This window comes from Macrobrachium rosenbergii, chromosome 20, assembly GCF_040412425.1.
Source record: "Macrobrachium rosenbergii isolate ZJJX-2024 chromosome 20, ASM4041242v1, whole genome shotgun sequence".
In the NCBI taxonomy this organism is placed as follows: Eukaryota; Metazoa; Arthropoda; class Malacostraca; order Decapoda; family Palaemonidae; genus Macrobrachium; species Macrobrachium rosenbergii.
Window position 1 is genome coordinate 47589849 of NC_089760.1, and position 19467 is coordinate 47609315.

The 19467-nt window shown below is 44.7% G+C and overlaps 1 protein-coding gene across 2 annotated transcripts in view; it reads left to right on the forward strand.

The window, feature by feature from the left end:
- The window catches only part of LOC136849338 (ubiquitin-protein ligase E3B), a 961194-nt gene that overhangs the window by 62653 nt on the left and 879074 nt on the right, over positions 1 to 19467 (forward strand). For both annotated transcript variants that reach the window (XM_067122700.1, XM_067122699.1), the window contains exon 3: positions 15506 to 15661. In XM_067122700.1, the coding sequence (XP_066978801.1) occupies positions 15506 to 15661 (156 nt within the window). The remainder of the gene's footprint in view (positions 1 to 15505; positions 15662 to 19467) is intronic.

Consider the following 19467-nt stretch of genomic DNA (forward strand, 5'->3'; position numbering starts at 1 on the left):
CTCTCTCTCTCTCTCTCTCTCTCTCTCCCCAGCCAGCCTTGTTGAATATAAGTCAAAGTGGTAACTCTTTCTCTCTGCTTTGGCTGGAAGGCTTAGAAGTATGTATGTATGTATATATCTTTAAGGGTGCTAAAGTTTAAGATGACTTTGAAATTTTAATTATATTAATAATGTCTTTTCAATGATGAATACAGTTATAGGATAATAATTTAGGTATATTTGATCTAGGGTGATACTGTAGGTATACACTTGGTATTTGAAGTTTCAAGATAGGCAGTTATAAACATTTTTATTGGGGGGGTAGCAAGTATTCGTGGTTGTTCCGACACAATATACAAACCCTCGGTCCTTTACATTAGGGATTACTTTCAGGCGTAGGCTGGAAAACGGCCGTTGAACTTTAAACAAGGTGGTTAGGCAGTTAACTACTGTCCGGGAGGCGGGGTACCGCCTGCCCGGATGTAAACATTCCAATTTGCTTTCGGCCGTCGTTGCGTTCGGACATTGATCTTCGCCGCTCTCTGCATGACAGCAATTTTCTTCTCTTTGGTGGGAAATTCTTTGTTTTTTTCTTTAATAATGGAGAAACCAACTAAGCCCTCCTATCCCCAGCGTGTGTGTCCCGGGGTAGGGGGGAAGAAATTTAATTGTTTTAGATCTCGAGTCAACGTGGACCCACACGCCCTCTGTACATCTTGCAGGGGACGTGTGTGTTCACGCGACAATCCCTGTAGTGAGTGTTGTTTGTGGTCCTCCGAGCAATGGGGCAAGTTCGAAGGGAGGCGACATTACCGTCGTAAGCCTACCAAGGAGTCGTCTGAGGGAAATACGCCCCTGACGACTCCGTTGGTGGCGAATGTGTCAGGCTCGTTTCTCCCTCCCGGCGAACTTCCCCTGCTTGCTCCCTCTCCCTCGGGTGAGGACTCCCCCTCCCCTTCCTCATACGTTTCATCGTTTGTGGATGGGCGCGGGGGAGAGTTGGACCACGACATCCTCTCGGAAGTCTCTTCCCGTTCGGAGGGGAGTTTTTCCTCCGGAGCGAGTGGAGGCTTCGGTTTCTGACCCGACTTTTGCTTCAGGTCCCGGACTGGATAGCCAGACACCGAATCCCAGCACATCCTGGTTACACCTGGGCCTACCTGGCTCGGCACTGGAGGGATTGGCTCCCCTGCCCCCCGCTCCAGTCACGACCCACTCGGCAACGACAGTCACCACGACAACCGTCACCTTCTCGAGGTTCGTCCAGATGCCAGTATCAGTTGCTCCGCACCTGGACACCCAAGTGTCGGCGTCACCGCGGGCCAGCACGCTGTTCCACTGCCGCCTGGCTTCCTGGCTCCGTTCACGCGTGCTGGCCCCTCCTACATGGTGACGTCATCTTATCCTTATGTGACTGTCGCTGCCCCTGTTGCTGACCATGGCCTGTCCTTGAATACGGTTCCTCGTCTGACTTTCCAGCTCGGCCCTTCGTCTGCTTCCATCCCCATTCCATCGACCCTGGCACGGCCCCACTTGAATCTTCATGCGGGAGGGGCGGCGCCTGCATTCCCGGCCCCGCCCACTTTTGTTCCTGATAGACGCGAGGCTCTCTCTGCCAAGGCAAATGCTGGCCCGAGCTCCGCTGTTGCTGCCCAGGATGTGCCTTCTGCTGCAGCCCCTCCTGCTGTTCCTGAGTCGGCGGCCTCGCTTTCCTGGCTTGGGGATTTGACTGCTTTCCTGAAGCAGATGGTGAAGAAGAAGAAGAAGAGGTCTAGGAAGGTGTTGTCATTGTCTTCATCTTCATCTTCATCATTGTCATCTTCGTCTGCTGCTTCTTCCGCTTCTCCTTCCGAGGCTTCGCAGCCGAAGAAGAAGAAGTCTGCCTCTCCCCCCCCTAAGAAACCTCGTACCGAGACTTCTAAGGGTCTGCCTCCTTCCACAGGGAAGGCAGTGGGATCTCTCGTCGGCTCTTCCCGATCCTCGAATCAGGGAACCGCTGCCCCGGCCTCCGGGCTAGGGGTACTGGAAGCCAAGGGCGTGCAGACCAAGGTCGGCACTCCCCCCGCGCGCCTAAGAAACTTCCTGCATCTAAGGCCAGCGAGTCCGCGTCGGACACTCATTCGCGAGTTGCTCCGAGTACCGGGGTCTCCAAAGAGACTCAGGTACCCCAGTCTGATCGGTAGACACTTCTTGCCCGTACAGACCAGGGCGTGGGAGGAGAGAGAAGAGAGGGGGCATGCAGGTGCTCCGTCTCTTCCTGCTGGCACTCCTTCAGTGCCAAGTCAGGTTCGGGACAGTGCTTCAGCCCGGGGCCGAACGCAAGGAGAGGTAGGGAAGAAGTCCCCTACTCAGTCTTCCCGAGAGGCCCGGCCTCGAAGAAGTCTGGGGCGCGTCCAGAGGACAGCGCAAGCTCGCGCCAGCCAGCCGCCCGTTCGACTCCTCCCAGTCCCTGGCCACGTCCGCGCAGCCAGCCTGGCTCAGGGGAGGCGAGTGCGCGGCTCGGCTCTCGCAAGCCGCTCCGCTCTCCTCGGGAGATTGCAGCGGCTCTCGCGAGCCGCTCCGCTCTCCTCGGGAGATCGCTTCACCTGGGCTGAAGCAGTCTCCTCAACCCGGGGGCTCGTCATCACAGCGGGTTGGTGACCGCTCTCGGCCCGCTGCCTCAGCTGGTTCTGCCAGTAAAGTAAGTGGGAGCGCCCGATCTTCCTCGCCTGTCCCCTTCGCCCCTTCGGTTTCTTCCAGGGGGCGCGAGTCGGAGAGGAGGAACTCTGGGGAATGTTCTCCTCAGAGTTCTACTGCGTGGGGTATGCACCTGGCTCGGTCCTTGGCTCGACCAGGTCTTACGCCCACGTAGTTCAGGAAGGTCCTCGGGGGTCTGCCGAGGTTTTCCCTCCTGCGGGGAGAGTAGTTCGGGAGGACCGCACTCTAGAAGGACTCAAGGGTCCTCTGCCCCAGGATGCGGACACCCCCGAAATACAGAGGACTTTTGCAGAGGTTATCGCGCTGATTCGTCAGCACAATGACCTTGGGGAAGGGACCACGGCCTCGTCTGTGGATCGTCCGTCGCGCCTCAAATCCTTTTGGGGACCCAAGAAGGAACCCAAGGCTTCGGTGGGGCTGCCGTGGTCCACGCTTGCCGAGGGGGTACTCAATCATGTGAACAGTCTTGTGTCTGGGCAAGACAGTTCGCTTCGATCGAGCCGCTTGGGCAAGCTTCTTCCCCCTCCTCTGCCTCGTCAGAAGCGTTTCTACGCACCAGCGGAAGGAGCGTTGCTGACCAAACAGGTTGACCCGGACCTGACTTGTTTGGATCCGGGTCTGTCGTTGCAGCAATTAACTGCAGAGAACATATCCCTCTCTCAGCAAGAAGCTGCAACCCTGGAAGCCACCGCCATGGCGGCCTTCCAAGCAGTCTCCTGGCTCGAAGGTAGCTGCTTCCTCAGGCGCTATCGTACCCGGGGAGGACTCCACCTTTGGGAGACTGTGCCAGTCTGGGGTTAGGGCCATTTCCTACCTCGCCCACCAGACTGCAAACCTGTGGGCAAACCTTGTGCTAAAGCAGAGAGACGCCGTTCTCTCTCGCTTTGCCAGGTCCGTAGGTCCCGAGTCAGCTATCGCCCTTTGGAATGGACTGTTGCTGGGTTCCTCCTCTCTCTTCCCTAGGGAGTTGGTGGATGCCGCGGTGGACAAGCGGCGTGCCGATGACAGCGACCGGCTTGTTCACCAGGCAGTGGCCAAGACCTCTGGGTCTTGTCATCCCACTGCAGCCAGGTCTTCGGGCCAGGCTGGCACTTCCTCGGCCCCTAAGAAGTCCCAGTCTTCGAAGGGGTCCCGAGAAAACACCCAGCCTGCTTCTTCCTCAAGAAGGGGGGTCACTCCCGCCCTTTTCAGCCCTCTTTCCAAGCCGGTAAAGGGGGCAAGGGTAAGAAGAAGAAGGGGAAACGCTAGGGGCGGCGTTCCCCCCCAAAAGCTGCCGAAGGTGGGGTGTGCCTGTCGAGCCATTGGGCAACGTGGCAGCGACACAGAGCTGAGACCTGGATAGTGGATGTCCTTTGGGAGGGATATCTACTACCCTTCGAGTCTCGGCCTCCCCTCACCTACACTCCGGTCCATCTCCAAACATATCTTCCAGGTTCGTCGAAGGACATCGCACTACAAGAAGTGCAAGCCATGCTGAGCAAGAGTGCTGTAGAAGTCGTGTCGGACCAGTCTCCAGGCTTTTACAGCCGCGTCTTTCTCGTAGAGAAGGCCTCAGGGGGATGGAGACCGGTCATAGACCTCTCTCCCTTGAACCGTTTCGTTCGCCAGACTCGGTTCACGATGGAAACAGCGCAAACTGTGCTGGCCTCCATCAGGGAGAACGACTTCATGCTTACGGTGGACTTGAGGGATGCGTATTTCCAGATACCCATCCATCCGTCTTCACGCAAGTACCTCCGCTTTGTCCTCGGGGAGTCGGTCTTCCAATTCAGGGCACTTTGCTTCGGGCTCTCGACCGCTCCCCAGTTGTTCACGAGAGTTTTCTCTCTCATGTCAGCTTGGGCCCACTCGCACAGGATACGTCTACTGAGGTATCTCGACGACTGGCTAGTCCTGGTGAGCTCTCGCTCGCAGTTGCTACAGGACAGGGATTGTCTCCTCAAGTTTTGCCGGGATCTAGGGATCATGGTAAATCTGGAGAAGTCAGATCTCACCCCCAAGCAGAGGACAAAGTACCTGGGCATGCTGATAGATATGGTGGCAGCGAAAGTCTTTCCCTCGGACTTTCGTATCAGCAAGTTCAGGCAGGCAGCACAGTTGTTCCTGTCACGGCAGGAGCAACCAGCTCGGCAATGGCAAGTCGTCATCGGTCACCTGTCGTCGTTGGAGAAACTAGTACCTCACGGGCGTCTTCACCTGCGGTCTCTCCAGTGGAGTACTGATCCCAGTCCCAAGACCCCCAGTCCTTCCTCATTTCTCTTTCCGAGGAAGTGAGAAAGGACCTTCACTGGTGGTTAGACGACAGGAACCTCTTAATAGGAGTATCCCTGCATATTCCCCCTCCGGACATGCTTCAGTTCTCGGGCGCATCGACCAAGGGATGGGGCGCACACCTGGAGGAGTTGCTGACTTCGGGAGTGTGGCACCGAGACGACAAGCACCTTCACATCAACATCCTGGAGCTCAAGGCGGCCTTCCTGGCCCTCCAGGAGTTCCAGGATTGAGTGATGGGACACTCCATGGTGCTGATGAGCGACAATACCACGGTAGTGGCATACATCAACAAGCAAGGGGGACTGGTGTCCCACCAGCTTCATCAGTTGACGATGCAGGTGCAGGAGTGGGCCGTAGCTCACTCGGTAGAGCTGTCAGCCAGGTACATTCCAGGCAAGAGGAATGTCGTGGCAGACAAGCTCAGCTGCCAGAGCCAGATGGTAGGGACCGAATGGTCCCTCCATCAGGAAGTAGCGGAAAGGCTGTTCGACCTGTGGGGGCGTCCAGCCATCGATCTGTTCGCCACCCGGCACAACAGAAAACTCCAGGTCTTCTGTTCTGTCATGCCGGACCCATGGGCCGCTTTGGAGGATGCGTTCCAACACCCGTGGGACAATCTCGATGCTTACGCCTTTCCCCATTCTGCCTGATTCGCTGAGTGATCAGCCGAGTGATGATCACCCGAATCTCAGAATGACTCTGGTCACCCAAATGGCCCCAGGGTTTGACCGGACCTCTAGCTCTCCTCTCCGAGGCACTGAGAGAGATCCCCCCCTGGCCCAACCTTCTGTGTCAACCTCACGCAGAGCGGTTCCACCTGGCAGTGCATTCCCTGTGTCTTCACGGCTGGAGGTTATCCACCATCTCTTGAGAGCGAGAGGCTTTTCACGCCGCGCAGCAACAGAGATGGCAGGATACCTCGGAAGATCCTCCGCAGCGGTATACCAGGGAAAGTGGTCCGTCTTCTGTGGTTGGTGTCATCGAAGGGGTATCTCTCCGGTCGGAGCTACTGTTCAGCAGGTCGTGGACTTCCTTGTCTTCTTTCGCCGAGAGAAGCTTCTCTCCGTTTCAGCTGTAAAAGGCTACCGCGCTGCACTCGTCCTAGTCTTACGGCTGAAAGGAGTAGACATCTCCTCTTTCAAGATTTCTCTACTCATGAGAAGCTTCGAACAGTCTTGCCCACCCAGGGATCTCAGGCCCCCTGCGTGGGATGTTACTCTCGTCTTAAGGAGCCTGACTTGTGCACCGTCGAGCCTTTAAGAGAGTCGTCAGACCGGGATCTGACCCTCAAGACCGTCTTCTTGCTTGCCCTGTCATCGCGAAGAGAGTTGGCGAGCTTCACGGACTTTCCTTTGATGTTAAACACTGAGGGATGGGGATCAGTTACATATCCTGATTTCATCCAGAAAGATTAAAAATTCAGCATAAGACTCAGAACCCTTCATGGTCCCTGACGATAACAGTTCGAGTCCTTCACGATCCCCTCCCTAAAGATGGACTTTGTAGGTAATGACCCAGAGGGCAGGAGATGCTACTGTGTCCTGTTAGAGTGCTGCGGCGCTATCTGAAGAGGACTCGGCACCTCTGGCCTGAGTGTCTTTGCAAGACTCTTGTTTAGCACTGGCTCGACCAAGAAAGAAGTGTCCAAGAACAAAACCATCTCTTTCTGGCTTCAAACTGTGAGACGATCAATGAAACAAAAAGAGAGCGTAACTCTGCTGCAGGAGAAGACGACATTTTGTCCCGAAAATTTTTGGGGAATTTTTTCCGAGAGTTTTTTCTCAAAAGTAAAAAAAGAAAAAGCATTGGTCCGTCCCTTGCATTCGGGAAAAATATGTCGTAAATTTGAGCTCTTAGTTTGCAAAATTTACCACAGGTGCTGAAGGCGGGTGTGTGGTCCCAACAGACTACCTTCACCTCCTTCTACCTCCAGGATGTTGCACATTAAAAACAAGTCCTTGGACACTTTTTCCTTGGGTCCTGTGGTGGCTGCTCAACAAGTTGTGTAGCTTATCCAGCTCCCCTAACAAAAAGGACAGGTTGCATCTCGCCTATGTTGTCCCTCGAAAATTTTTGGGGAATTTTTTTCCAAAAATCGGTTGTGATTGGGAGAATGAATGTTGAGTGATTGGCCTCTCTTCTTTTTCTCCCCATCCTGGCTCTCTTCCCACAGGCAGGGAGCATTTTGACGTGCCAGTTATAAGCTGGACCTTGGGCTATACAAAAATAAACCGAGGCAGGTAAGCATCCATTAAATAACTGGAGCTCGAAAACGATTTTATCAAACGCCCTTAAACACTCGAGGGGATGGGGTTCTATTTCCGTTCAGGTTAATAGAAGCAACCCCACTCCTTCCTCTTGCAAGGACTTTGGAAGGAGACCATGACTATGAGACAAACCCAATGCTTGTATTTGCCTTATGGTCATCCGACGTCCAAATTCTTCCTAGCCTACTTTGCATGAACTGACGTTTCCTCTTTCATGCAAAGGGACCCAGAAGTCTGACAACTGATCCTGCATTTCTTACAACCCGATCTTTTGTCAGAGGCACTTTTTCCTTCCTGTGGTGGCTGCTCCTCGCTCTTAGCGACCAGGAAGGGAAGACAAGGTGGTGAACTCCAGTCAGGTCAGAGAGACTTTATCAGATTCCTCCTCCAATCAGTGAGTCTCCTAATGTAAAGGACCGAGGGGTTTGTATATTGTGTCGGAACAAATAACACTCCTTTTTAAAAAGTAAATTGTATTTTTCCTAACTATACAAACCCTTTGATGAACTGGTCCTTTGCAAAGGGACCCAGAAGTCTGACAACTGATCCTGCATTTCTTACAACCCTATGCCCACCTCATGCCACCCCTCAATCTGTACCTGGGCGAGGGTTTGTATATTGTGTCGGAACAAATAAAAGGCAAATTATATTGTGTCGGGCAATTTTTAAAAGTAAATTGAATGTTTACATCCGGGCAGGCAAATTGGAATGTTTACTCCCGCCTACCCTGGACAGTAGTTAACTGCCTAACCACCTTGTTTGAAGTTCAACGGCCGTTTTCCAGCCTACGCCTGAAAGTAATCCCTAATGTAAAGGACCTCGGGTTTGTATAGTTAGGAAAAATACAATTTACTTTTAAAATTTTTTATATTTTAACTATGGGGGGGGGTCATCTGGAATGTATCCTCCACAAATACAGGGGTTTACTGTAGTGTAGCTGTCAGGGGTGTGCAGAATGCACTCAGGTTGGCTAGTTATCTAATGAGTTTGTACATAAATCAACCACTTTTGCTAGCACAAAACAATAGTTTTTAGCTGGTGTGTGCACAAATCAAAAGACATACATGAAATTGCACTGTTCTTGTAAAAGGAGAGGTTATAGCTTTTAGTCTCGCAAAATCAGTAAATAAATCCCAGGAGCATGTAATAATACCAAACAAATGAGAGTCCCCATAGCTGGACTAACAGCGAGCTAAAATGATAGGAAAATTGGAAAGTTTTCATTTGAGATTAGAGCGAACTGTCAAAGTTACAGTCTGTTGAGCCAAACAATCTATGAAGGTCAAGTAAACAATAGGGGTGAATGAACTCTCAGCTTTGACATTTGGCCACACGTCGAAAGGTAAGACTTCAGATTCTACTTTGAGAATACTCTAACGCTTGTTGTCATATGAAACACAGAAGGATATTTGCACATACGTTATCTTAAAGGATTATTACTGCAGTTCTTGAACTAAGCAACGATAACAATATCACGTATATGATAGACAAGGTGGAATCAAGTAAACTTATGACATGTTCAGATGATAATTAAATTCTTAAAGTTGACTTGACTACTCTGGTGAAATGAATGGTCAAGTAAGCTCTCGTAGTAAACACTGGGTGAGTGATCAGTTGCCGCAAGGGGTTGCCAGAAAGAATTTCTTAGCAAGGAGGTTATTGTATGTTTTCAAATGGGAATGCGCACTTTCCCGGGTTGTTAAATCATTAACACTTTATCACTGCACTTATCAAACACTTAGTAAATCATCTGAGACATGCTACTTGTAAATAACACTGTACTCACACTCGATAAAGCTACAGTTAAACGGTTTGTGGCAACTCGATCTCAAGGCTACAGAGTGAACCGTGAGCAACCTCTCGTGAGGCAGGAATTTCAAACACTCGAGAAGCACAAATCAAAAAAACATGGAATACTGGAATAAATGGAATAAATATACTTGTTGTGTAGTTCCTCATTGGATGGGTAGGTATCATTCTCAGCTAGCACTCTGTCGGGCCCGCGTTCGATTCTTCAGCCGGCCAGTGAAGAATTAGATAGGAATTAATTTCTCGTTATAATGTGGATCGGATTCCACAATAAGCTGTACTGTAGGTCCCGTTGCTAGGTAACCAATTGGTTCTTAGCCACGTAAAATAAATCTAATCCTTTGGACCAGTCCTAGGAGAGCTGTTAATCAGCTCAATGTTCTGGGTAAACTAAGGTATACTTAACTTTACTTGTTGTGTGCTGTCGTCAACAGATGCCAAACATAGGTTTTGCCATGAAAGTGTGTGGAACAGTAAGGGAAACTCAGATTAGCCAGTCATAACTGTCCTGCAAGTGAGCTGAGTTGTAAGGGGTCATGAATTTCAGTTGAAAATTAATATTGCTGCTTGCCCCAGAGTTCTAAGGATCTTGGCAAGGTCGCCAATGTCATGGGTGCAGCTGTTGTGGTTGAGGGATGGCTGTAAACTATGCCTTTGGAAATGTCAACTGACTAATGGGGCCATGCGCCAGTGATCAGAATGTAATACTGTAGTGAAATTAACACAACTCCATATCAATCAAAAATGGATTTAAAGTAATACCTAGGGTGTCCACTTAAAACATATAATCCACTAAAGGTATCAGAAGATGAAATATACAGGAGCTGTCAATAGAGCTCCGTGGCACTATCAGAATTACTGTACTCAATGACAATCAACAAATAAGAGTGCCACACTAAGTATGTGTCTATGCCTGACTAGGCTAACACACTTTGTTGAAGGGGAATAGGATCCTTAGATACTACAAGGTGGAGTACTGTAGGCAAAGCAGTGTTCACACTGGGAATCCAGAAATCTTGACCAGATATGGCACATGCAGTTTGCAAGAAGATGGCACCGTTGATCTACAGATGATTTCACACAACAGGTTACTCGCAACACGGATCTACAATGCAGGGGATGTTGTAATGTACAAGGGAATTATGAGTGAAAATTAGATTGGAATATGTAAGCAAAATGAAAAAGCAGGCAACAAAACACTGATCTTTAACCCTGAGAATAATCAGTCATTGGACTTTTACACTGTCGTCAAAGAATAGATAAGACTGACACTGGTATTTGAATACTTATAAAACAAATACACCACAGTCAAAATCACGAGGATCTCTGAGGGAGAATTCAAAAGAGGATGTATATGAGAGCAGGAGAACAAGTGGAAAAATTCAAGTAAAAGGCAAAAATGGTGAGGCCAGACAAACAACTTCCAATCACTTTACCTTGGTCCGTAGACAAGACTTGAGTAGATCAGAGCCAATTTCCCGTAGCAGGAATAACCATGGAAGCAGTGTCACATATAGTTCCCCACCATAGAGAAATCAGATGAAAAGTAGGAGGGCACGTCTGAATCACAGATTCATCAGCGCTCAAGGTCCAAGGCAATTTGATAAGGAGCACCTTCAGAGTGACAGCATCACAGGGATGTCTCATGGCGACTCGACCAGAGCCCCTATCCAACAGGATATGTGACAGGGAGACGCCGTAGAGTACATTAGCCAAGGATGTCCTGTTGCAGCCAGTATTTATACCACATCAGTGTTGATGGTGGTCGTGTTATGACAGGCCCTCCTTAATGAGGTCATCTATTATTCTTTAATCAGGGCACACGGATAATCTCAGCATGTACCTGAAAGGTCGTTGAGAACTGGCCAGTGAAAGGTTCGAAGGATAGAGATCATAATAGTAAGATGATTAGATTTGAGAGGCAAGGTTATGAGGACGAGATGCAGGTGCAGGACAGGTCAAGAAAGTGACCCGTGGTAGTGGTTGCAGGTAACAAGGTGGGGAGAGTTTTCCTTTAAATAGATAACAGGGAAATTGACTGGGGACTGATTAACAATATGTGGAGGGTGTGAAGTCTCAAAGGGATTTTCTATAATGTGGGAGAAAGGTTACTAACTCACCCTCGGGTGGTGATTATCAGCTTTGGCAAGGTACTTCTTAATTACTTGGGGAACGGTTACAAATTACCTGCTCATTTGACGTCTGGGCAGCCATAACGGATAATGAAGTGGCGTGGGAGAAACATCAGTTAGCTTCACACAAATATCTTGTAGTTCTTTAAGATTTTACTGTAATTCGTAGTTAATATGGAAAAAGCATAAAACAAATGGTCAAAAAGGACGTTTGTAACAATATTAAAATTATATATATTAAAGTAATATTGAAAGTATTTTAAAATGATATAAAGTGTTTCAGGATGATAGTATAATCATTTTAAGAGGGTAAATTTTATGATTGAAAGTATTTTAAAATAATATATGTGTTTCAGGAGGATAGCATAAGCATCTTAAGAGGGTAAATTTTATGATAAAATAATGATTTACAGTACTAATTTTCAAATATTAATATTAAGTTTAATAAGATTAAATAAAATAACATTAAATAATAAAAATAATTCTCTCTCTCTCTCTCTCTCTCTCTCTCTCTCTCTCTCTCTCTCTCTCTCTCTCTCTCTCTCTCTCTCTCTCTCTCTCTCTCACTGAGATAAGAGAATTTTCATACATATGTAATGTGTAGTATGTTTATTTGCTTTGTATGATAAATAAGTGATTTACTAATTTTCAAATATTAATATTAATGTAAACACAACAAATTGTCAATTCATTAAGCAAAATATAGTGAATTAGTAAGAATTTGGCTAAATAAGTTTTTCCCCTCCTCTTTTTCCCAGTCTCCTTGAATGAGTGGGGAGGGTATAACCTGTCAAATATGTCAAATATCTTGACATATTGACCACAAGGGTAGAAAGTGTTGCCCTCTTGGTGGTGTATGATGTTGCCCATTCAGTGCTCTCTCTCTCTCTCTCTCTCTCTCTCTCTCTCTCTCTCTCTCTCTCTCTCTCTCTCTCTCTCTCTCTCTCTCTCTCTCTCTCAAAGATGAGAGATGGATAGAGAGATATATAGATAGACAGAAAGGGAGAGTGAGTGATAGAAAGATATACATAATATATACTCTATTATTTACATTTTTAATTGTTTAACCATGCAACTGGCTACGTATATATTTTTAAGGGTAAAATGTTAGGATAATAATTTAAGGTATATTTGATGTAGGATGATACTTTATGTATACATTTGGTATTTGAACTTTCAAGATAGGCAGTTATGAGCGTTTTTTGAGGGGGTGTTAACTATTCACGGATTTTAACTATTCGCTGGGGGTCTGGTATGCATCCCTAGCAAATATTGGGGGTTTACTATATACCAGTTAGCCAAACAGTAAAATTTTTGGGATTAGTATTTGATACTCACTTGAGCTGGAAAGCCCACATAACATACATGAAATCAAAATGTAAAAGGCCCAGTTGATAGTGAAGGCCTTAGAATATATTCAGGAGCCTTTAGATCATCACCAATGCCACATTTATAAGTTGAATGTGGTGAACTCTCTCTCTCTCTCTCTCTCTCTCTCTCTCTCTCTCTCTCTCTCTCTCTCTCTCTCTCTCTCTCTCTCTCTCTCTCTCTCTCTCCAACCGAAAAATTATTTGGATTAAGAGATGTACTTATAAACAATCATCCACCTCCTTTCCCAAAGTATTTATAAACAGTCATCCACCTCCTTTCCCAATTAGAGCTAGAAGATTGTTTGAGATGCTGAATATAAATACAGTATACAATTACCCCAGGACACCATAGACAACATACAGTAGAACATATAATCTGAAATGGTCCACATTACGCAATATACACCGACAGATGTAAGTCACAGTATGGAATGGGATATGCTGCAGTGTCCCAGGACAAAATGTATCAGTTCTCTGTACCAGATAATGCCTCAGTATTTATTGCTGAGTTATGTGCAATAGCATCAGCCATAGAAATGATTAAAAAAGCCTCATTTAATAATTTTGTGATTTATAGCAACCCCAGAAGCACTGTAGAAACCATTCAAAGTTACAATCCAAAATATAATAATATTGTGCAACAAATGAAATTTTCACTCCATAAGTTGTGTAATTCAGTAATGGGAAAAATATTGAATTATGTTGGATTCCTGTCCATGTAGGGATTAAAGGAAATGAAGAGGCTGATAGAGCAGCTAAAGAAGCAGTCCACAAGACAAGAGCAAATGTAAACATCCCTACTAGTGACTGTATAAGATATACAGTATAAGAATAATCATTGTAAATAGATGGCAAAATATTTGGAATCAAAAATAATAAAGTGAAACAGATAAAATCCTGTGGCAGAAAATGGAGTTCATCATATCAGAGAGGTAGATATATGCAAGTACAGTAATTGTGACTCGTCTCTGAATAGGCCATACTCGTCTGACACATGGGCACTTAATGAGCAACCCACGTACCCCTGCTCCCAAATGCTCAGAGTGGAAGGTAATGATAACGGTCAGACATGTGTTGTGTGTGTCCAGAGTATGACCAACAACGACTGTCAACTTTTGGAAATAATGATGGAAAGTTTGTTAGAATCTTATGTATTTTCAGTCATTCCAGTTTCGATGTTCATAAAGAGATGTAATTGATAAAATATAAATATAAGTATATGAAAATCCTTTGGTCACTGAGTAAAGTATTTATTGTGTGCATGTGTTCCAGTGTGGAAGCGTGTGCCTTTGTGCAGTTTTTAGTTTAATTTTCATTCATTTGTCATCAGACTGAATGAAATATTCGATTCCAGAGCTTTGCCTCAGGCCTAGACCTAGTATTTTATTTTAATCCTTCAGGCCAGCCCTATGAGAGCTGAAAGTTAGCTTAGTGGTCTGGTTAAACTACTTTAATAGTAATAATGATAATGATACTGTAATCAGACAGGCGTACTCTTCATCTGACAAGGTAGACTGGAGTTCGGCCCAAATGAGAGCTCATGAAGTTGGAGGCATCACCCCATCCCTTGCATCCTGGAAGAACCTGCTGGTTCAGCAGTTACTACAAGCAGGTGTGTGGTTGTGCCAGACCACATTTACCTCGTTTGACCTTTGGGATGTTGCCCACAAGTCCTTGCATACGTTTTTTCCTTGGGTCCTGTGGTGCTGCCCAACAAGTAGTGTAGCTCATCTGGCTCCCCTAGGGGGACAAGTAGCATCTGGTCTTAGGTGTTCAGTAAGCGAGAGAGAATGTGTGTGAGTGACTGGTCTCCTCCCTTTTCTCTTTCACCCGTCTCTCTTGTAGAACAGACTGGCAGGTAGGGAGCCGTCAGGTGACCAGGTTTGCGGGTGACTACATGACGGGCCCTCTGTCCTTCATCTTTTTTTAGACTGATTGGCTTTCCCCCCCTCTCTAGACAAGGGGAGAGAGGGATTGACAATGAAGCAAAACCCATTGGTTTTTTAGCAAGTTTTATTGTCTCCAACACTTTTGGGTCCGTCCAAGCCTTTATCAAAGTAATGAAGCAATCTCATTACTTTACCCCCAGAAGTCCAGCAGTTGCAACATCCCATAATTATATCCAACAAGCTAGAGGTGAGGGTGGGTAGAATTAACCAGTCAGTTCAGAGATTTGCTCAAACTACCCCCACCAGGGGGTGTGTTAAAGAAGGAAGGTTTGTATTGGTGTAGAACAAATAGCAAATTCTTTAAGTAATTTGTATTTTTCCTAACATGCAAGCCTGAAGTTCTTTACATTCACATCCCACCTCAGCCACCCCTCATTCCGGTGCCTGAGCCAGAAGGCAAAGTGGAGTGCAGTGTGACAGGTGAGCAGGGCTTCCCCCTGCCCATTGATAGTTAATGACCCTATCTGAAGGTTAAACGGCCATTCCAGCTCGCATTCGCAAGCTAAATCCTTATGTAAGGAACTTCAGGTTTGTATGTTAGGAAAAATACAAATAACTTTAAAAATTTGCTGTTTTTGATGCTATTACATTGCAAGGAAAAGAAATCAAAATTAAAACTGGACAAGATGTATCTCCTAAAACTTTGAAATCACTGGAATTGTTCATTAGTTGGCAGACGTGGAAAGTATGCTTCAGTTAATTACCTGGAACTTAGGAGACAGTATGCGTACATGCTAACCAACCTGAGCCATCTGAATTTTCTTTTGTTTTTTCTACAAGTGGATTGATGTATCTGGGATCTGTGCATGATACAAAAAAAGACTAGATATCACGAGTTTGTGATGAAACTGCAGACTGTGTAAGTTTTATGCTTTTACTATACTTTTATATTTTATTGAACACAGGAATGTAAGACATTGCAGGATACTCTTGTTTCAAAAGTACTGTATTCTGGTGAACTTATTTTTTTAGTTTTAGCCTATCTAGTTTGCTTGTTCACAAAGCTAATGGTTGTAAACTATTTTCAGAGAGAAATTCGACCTTTTGTTTGAAAAGGAGCTTGCCCAGTCTGACCAGATACCTTCAAGTTTACCATCAGCTATAGATGTATTTGTTCAAGCAACAGAGTTTATTAAAATATTTAAAAAGGAGAAAGATGTTAGAAGATTTGAAGTATTTACAAGGTAATATACACTTTTGCCTTGATAGCTTGAGTGGTGCATGGTGTTCTTTGTATATTATAATTGTATTGGGAAAGTGATGTAGTCTTATTGTAACAAAGGCATTATATCATATATCAAAATTGTGTGTCACTTTTGATAAGTGCAATGTATATGTACAGTAATGCCATGTAATGGCAGTACATAAATTAATTACTGGTGGTGCACAAAAAGAAATCCTTCTTCTGTTTTACCTGTATTTTTATCTGCTGCTTGGCAGAAAAAGTAATTCTCCAGAGTATGCAGTTTTTTAATACTAATTTGGTTTGTTAATACAAACTCATTACTTTGCAGTGACCAATTTGAACATCAGCTTAATTTCCAGACTAGTTTCAGAAAAAGAATTCCTACTTGGCAGTCTGCACATCCAGGATCCAAAGTTCCTCTAGTTTAACAAGTCATTCCATATGTTTTAATATCTCACTTCAAGAGAGGAGGGGTAGGGATGATGGCACCTTTAGTAATATGATTGGTCTGTATACAAATATTCAGTTTTTTCCTAACAATCCAACTTGACAGTGATATAGCATTAAGTTTTTGAGTCACAGCTCACATGGCATTTGAGAAAAAGATGAAGGGGAAAAAAAGGGATTGTACTGTACCTGGTTTGCCATCCTGTTTACCCTTTCACTGGTAAGTAAAGATTAAGTGACTCCACTTGTCATGCCTCAGTTATTTTCTGCTGCCATATTGTTAACGTCACTAGTAATGCACTTTGGCTGTTGGGAGGTAGTTTTATATTTGTGGTATGCCAGAAAATTGGTAGAGTTCTAGGGTATATGTATAGGAATAATCAGTGTGGAACCATTTGTCTCTGACTGAGCATATCAGGCTTACAATGTTAGACATGTATCAGCCAAGCAAGTGATTTGCCTATTAATGTTAAGAAACCATGCATTAAGCACAGAAACAGGAGAGAAGTAAATAAGAACATGAATGATCTTCTTAAAGATGTTTGTTCCAATGTGGAATTAGTAGTTCAGCTACAGGTAGGCTTAGATAGTCATGAAGTGTTCCTGGTTGGCGCTCATGAGCAATCCTATACACCCTTCCACTACCCTTCTTCCTATTCCATGGTAATTGTGTCAAAAGTGCTTCTTCCTCTCTCCCTAATGGTTCAAGCAACAAAACATATGGATATTCAGATCCTTCTGTCTTTTATATAGACTTGCATTTGTTAACAATGTTAGAGGGTGTGCTGTGCCCCATAATATACAAGAACCAGCCTCTGGACTGCCTTGTGTTAGTTCAGTGACTGTCAGAGAGAACTGTCTGCTAGGGAACCAAGTCATGCTGGCAGATGTAGGGTTGTGTGTGTTAGGGATGAAGGTGATTGGATAAGAGAAAATTATTCGCACATCCTTTGGCTCCTTCAGAGCAGTACAAGGGACTGTTTATGTGATAGGACACTGAGTTATATATTTTTAGGTATATGTGATCCAAAACCTGTTCCTTTAACTCCTTCCCTAATTATCCTGAGTATTCTCGTGATTAACCACCATGTATTCTTACAATCATGAAAGTACTCTTTCATACTCATAAAATATTACTACTTATTTCTGTCTTCCCAGTTTAACTCGTTCTGTGGTGAATTACCATTTTTTATATTTCCTATCCCCATAGAAAATGTTTAGTATGTATTTTTGTCAATAGATGACAGTGTGCATTGTTTACTTTATAAATTTCCAATGTCAGACACTGTTCCTGCAAAATTCTCTCCAGGTTCATAACTTTCAAAGCATGAAAAAATACTAAATTTTGAAAATTGCATGAATCTAAATTTTTATTTTCTTTTTACCTTTCTAACATCCAAAATAATTCTTTATAATACTGCATGATATAAAAATGCAGTGAAAATAGAATAATCTATGGGTTAACTCGGGAATGTAAACATCAACAAAAATTATGCACTACCTATTAAAAACCAACTTTCGAACAATTCTAGATACGAATGGCCGTCTGGAACTACTCATTCGCAAGTAGGGTGGTGACTGTATTGTATGCTATTCTATAAAGTAAATATGCAAACTTTTAAGTTGAACAGTTCTTCAGTAGTATTTGCCTAATATTGTTTAAAGTATTACACTGCTTTTATCTTTATTTAAATAATAAACATGAAAACAGAGATATGACAGGCTGTTAACTGATAGGACTAGGTTACTTAAAAGTCTGCAATATATAAAATTAAGTAAATTATATTCCCAACACCAAGTTTGCAGCTTTGACAAGATTTTCCTTGGGGTTATCAGCTTTGTTTTCAGTACCCTAGTTTTTCAGTTCCAAGCCGTGCGCTTTGATCTGAGCAAGGCACTACAGTGATTCACAAGGTTACTTGCTGGTGTCCCAAGTTGTGTCACTTTTGGGTCAGATTTTCTCCTTTGGTGATTGTCTAGCCTTTGCCAGATTTATAGAAGGGAGCATGTTGGCCAAAGATCTGGAGTTCAGTCTTGCGATGAAGAGGAAATATTAGCAAATATTTAGAATTAATCCAAGTTTCATCACAGGTCATAGCCTATGTGGGACTGAGGAAACAAGTAGACTCATTTCATGAAAGTTTTATAGTTTCTTTCCTCAGAGGCCTTGCCAGGCAAGAAATGGCTGTCTCTTCCAGGAGATATGTCCTTGTTGGAGAAGTTTTTCCCTTTTTCCAGACTGAGAATAAAAATTCTGTTCCATCAGAAGGAGTGATGCAGCATGTCTTCTTCCCAGATACCATCTTATTCCAAATTCCCGCAGTTATCAAAGACTCAGAGTTTGTGGAAGAACAGACAATTACTCCAAGAGATCCCCCTAGTAAGAGAGTCCAGACCCAACATTATACCTAGAAGTAGGCTGTGGCATGCTGTATGGAACCTAGATATGTCCTTTTGTTGGTCAAAGAAGGAAATAGGCTTCTATAGAAGCAATCAAGAACCATTGAATGGTTGGGAGAGTCTCTTCAAGCCAAAGATTAAGTCTGAGAGTACAATAGGATGATTCTCAAACAATACATTGAGCCTCTCATGCCTCAAGAAACAGGAAGGACCAGCTTCCTGTTGACCATGGAAGTATATGTTGGTCAGAATTCAAGATTATAATTTTGATACCAGTTTGTTCCAAGCAAGAGCAACATTTTAGCAGGTCAGTTGAGCAGGAAGGACAGATTATCTGACAGAATAGTTACTACATCCATGCGTATGTCAGTACCTGTGGAAAGTGTAGGGCTTGCCAAGCAGTATAATTGCGACAAGCCAAAACAAACAGCTGATGTGCCCCTTTCCCTACCGAGACCATCGAGCTCGGGAAATGGATGGGATCCAGCACTGACCACCTGGTTCAGTCTGAACAAGGAGTTTCCTGTCATCACCCATAGTAGGCAAGATCTATACAAATTTTTGACCTCCAAGAATATGATAGTGACCTTAGGCCAATGGTGGTTTCTGGACCTATTGTCTTCAGTAATAGATCAGCCATGATTCCTATCTTTAAGGCTATATCTGTTCAAACAACACAGGGTAAAATTTTCACCAAGTTCTCTTGTGCTTCATCTAAGCACCTGAAGGCCCACAACCATATCCTACCAGCAGGATGGTTTTTTTAAGCATGTCTCAGAAACTTGTACTCAGTCCACGGAGAGAGTCAACTAATAATATAATTGTAAGCAACAAGACTACCGTTACGAGAATCAGAGTTGGTCTATAGGGATTTTCTGCTTACTTACCACTTTTGTATATGTAACTTACCAAATAATTACATAGCTATAGTTTCTACTTATGCGGCAGCTCAAAATT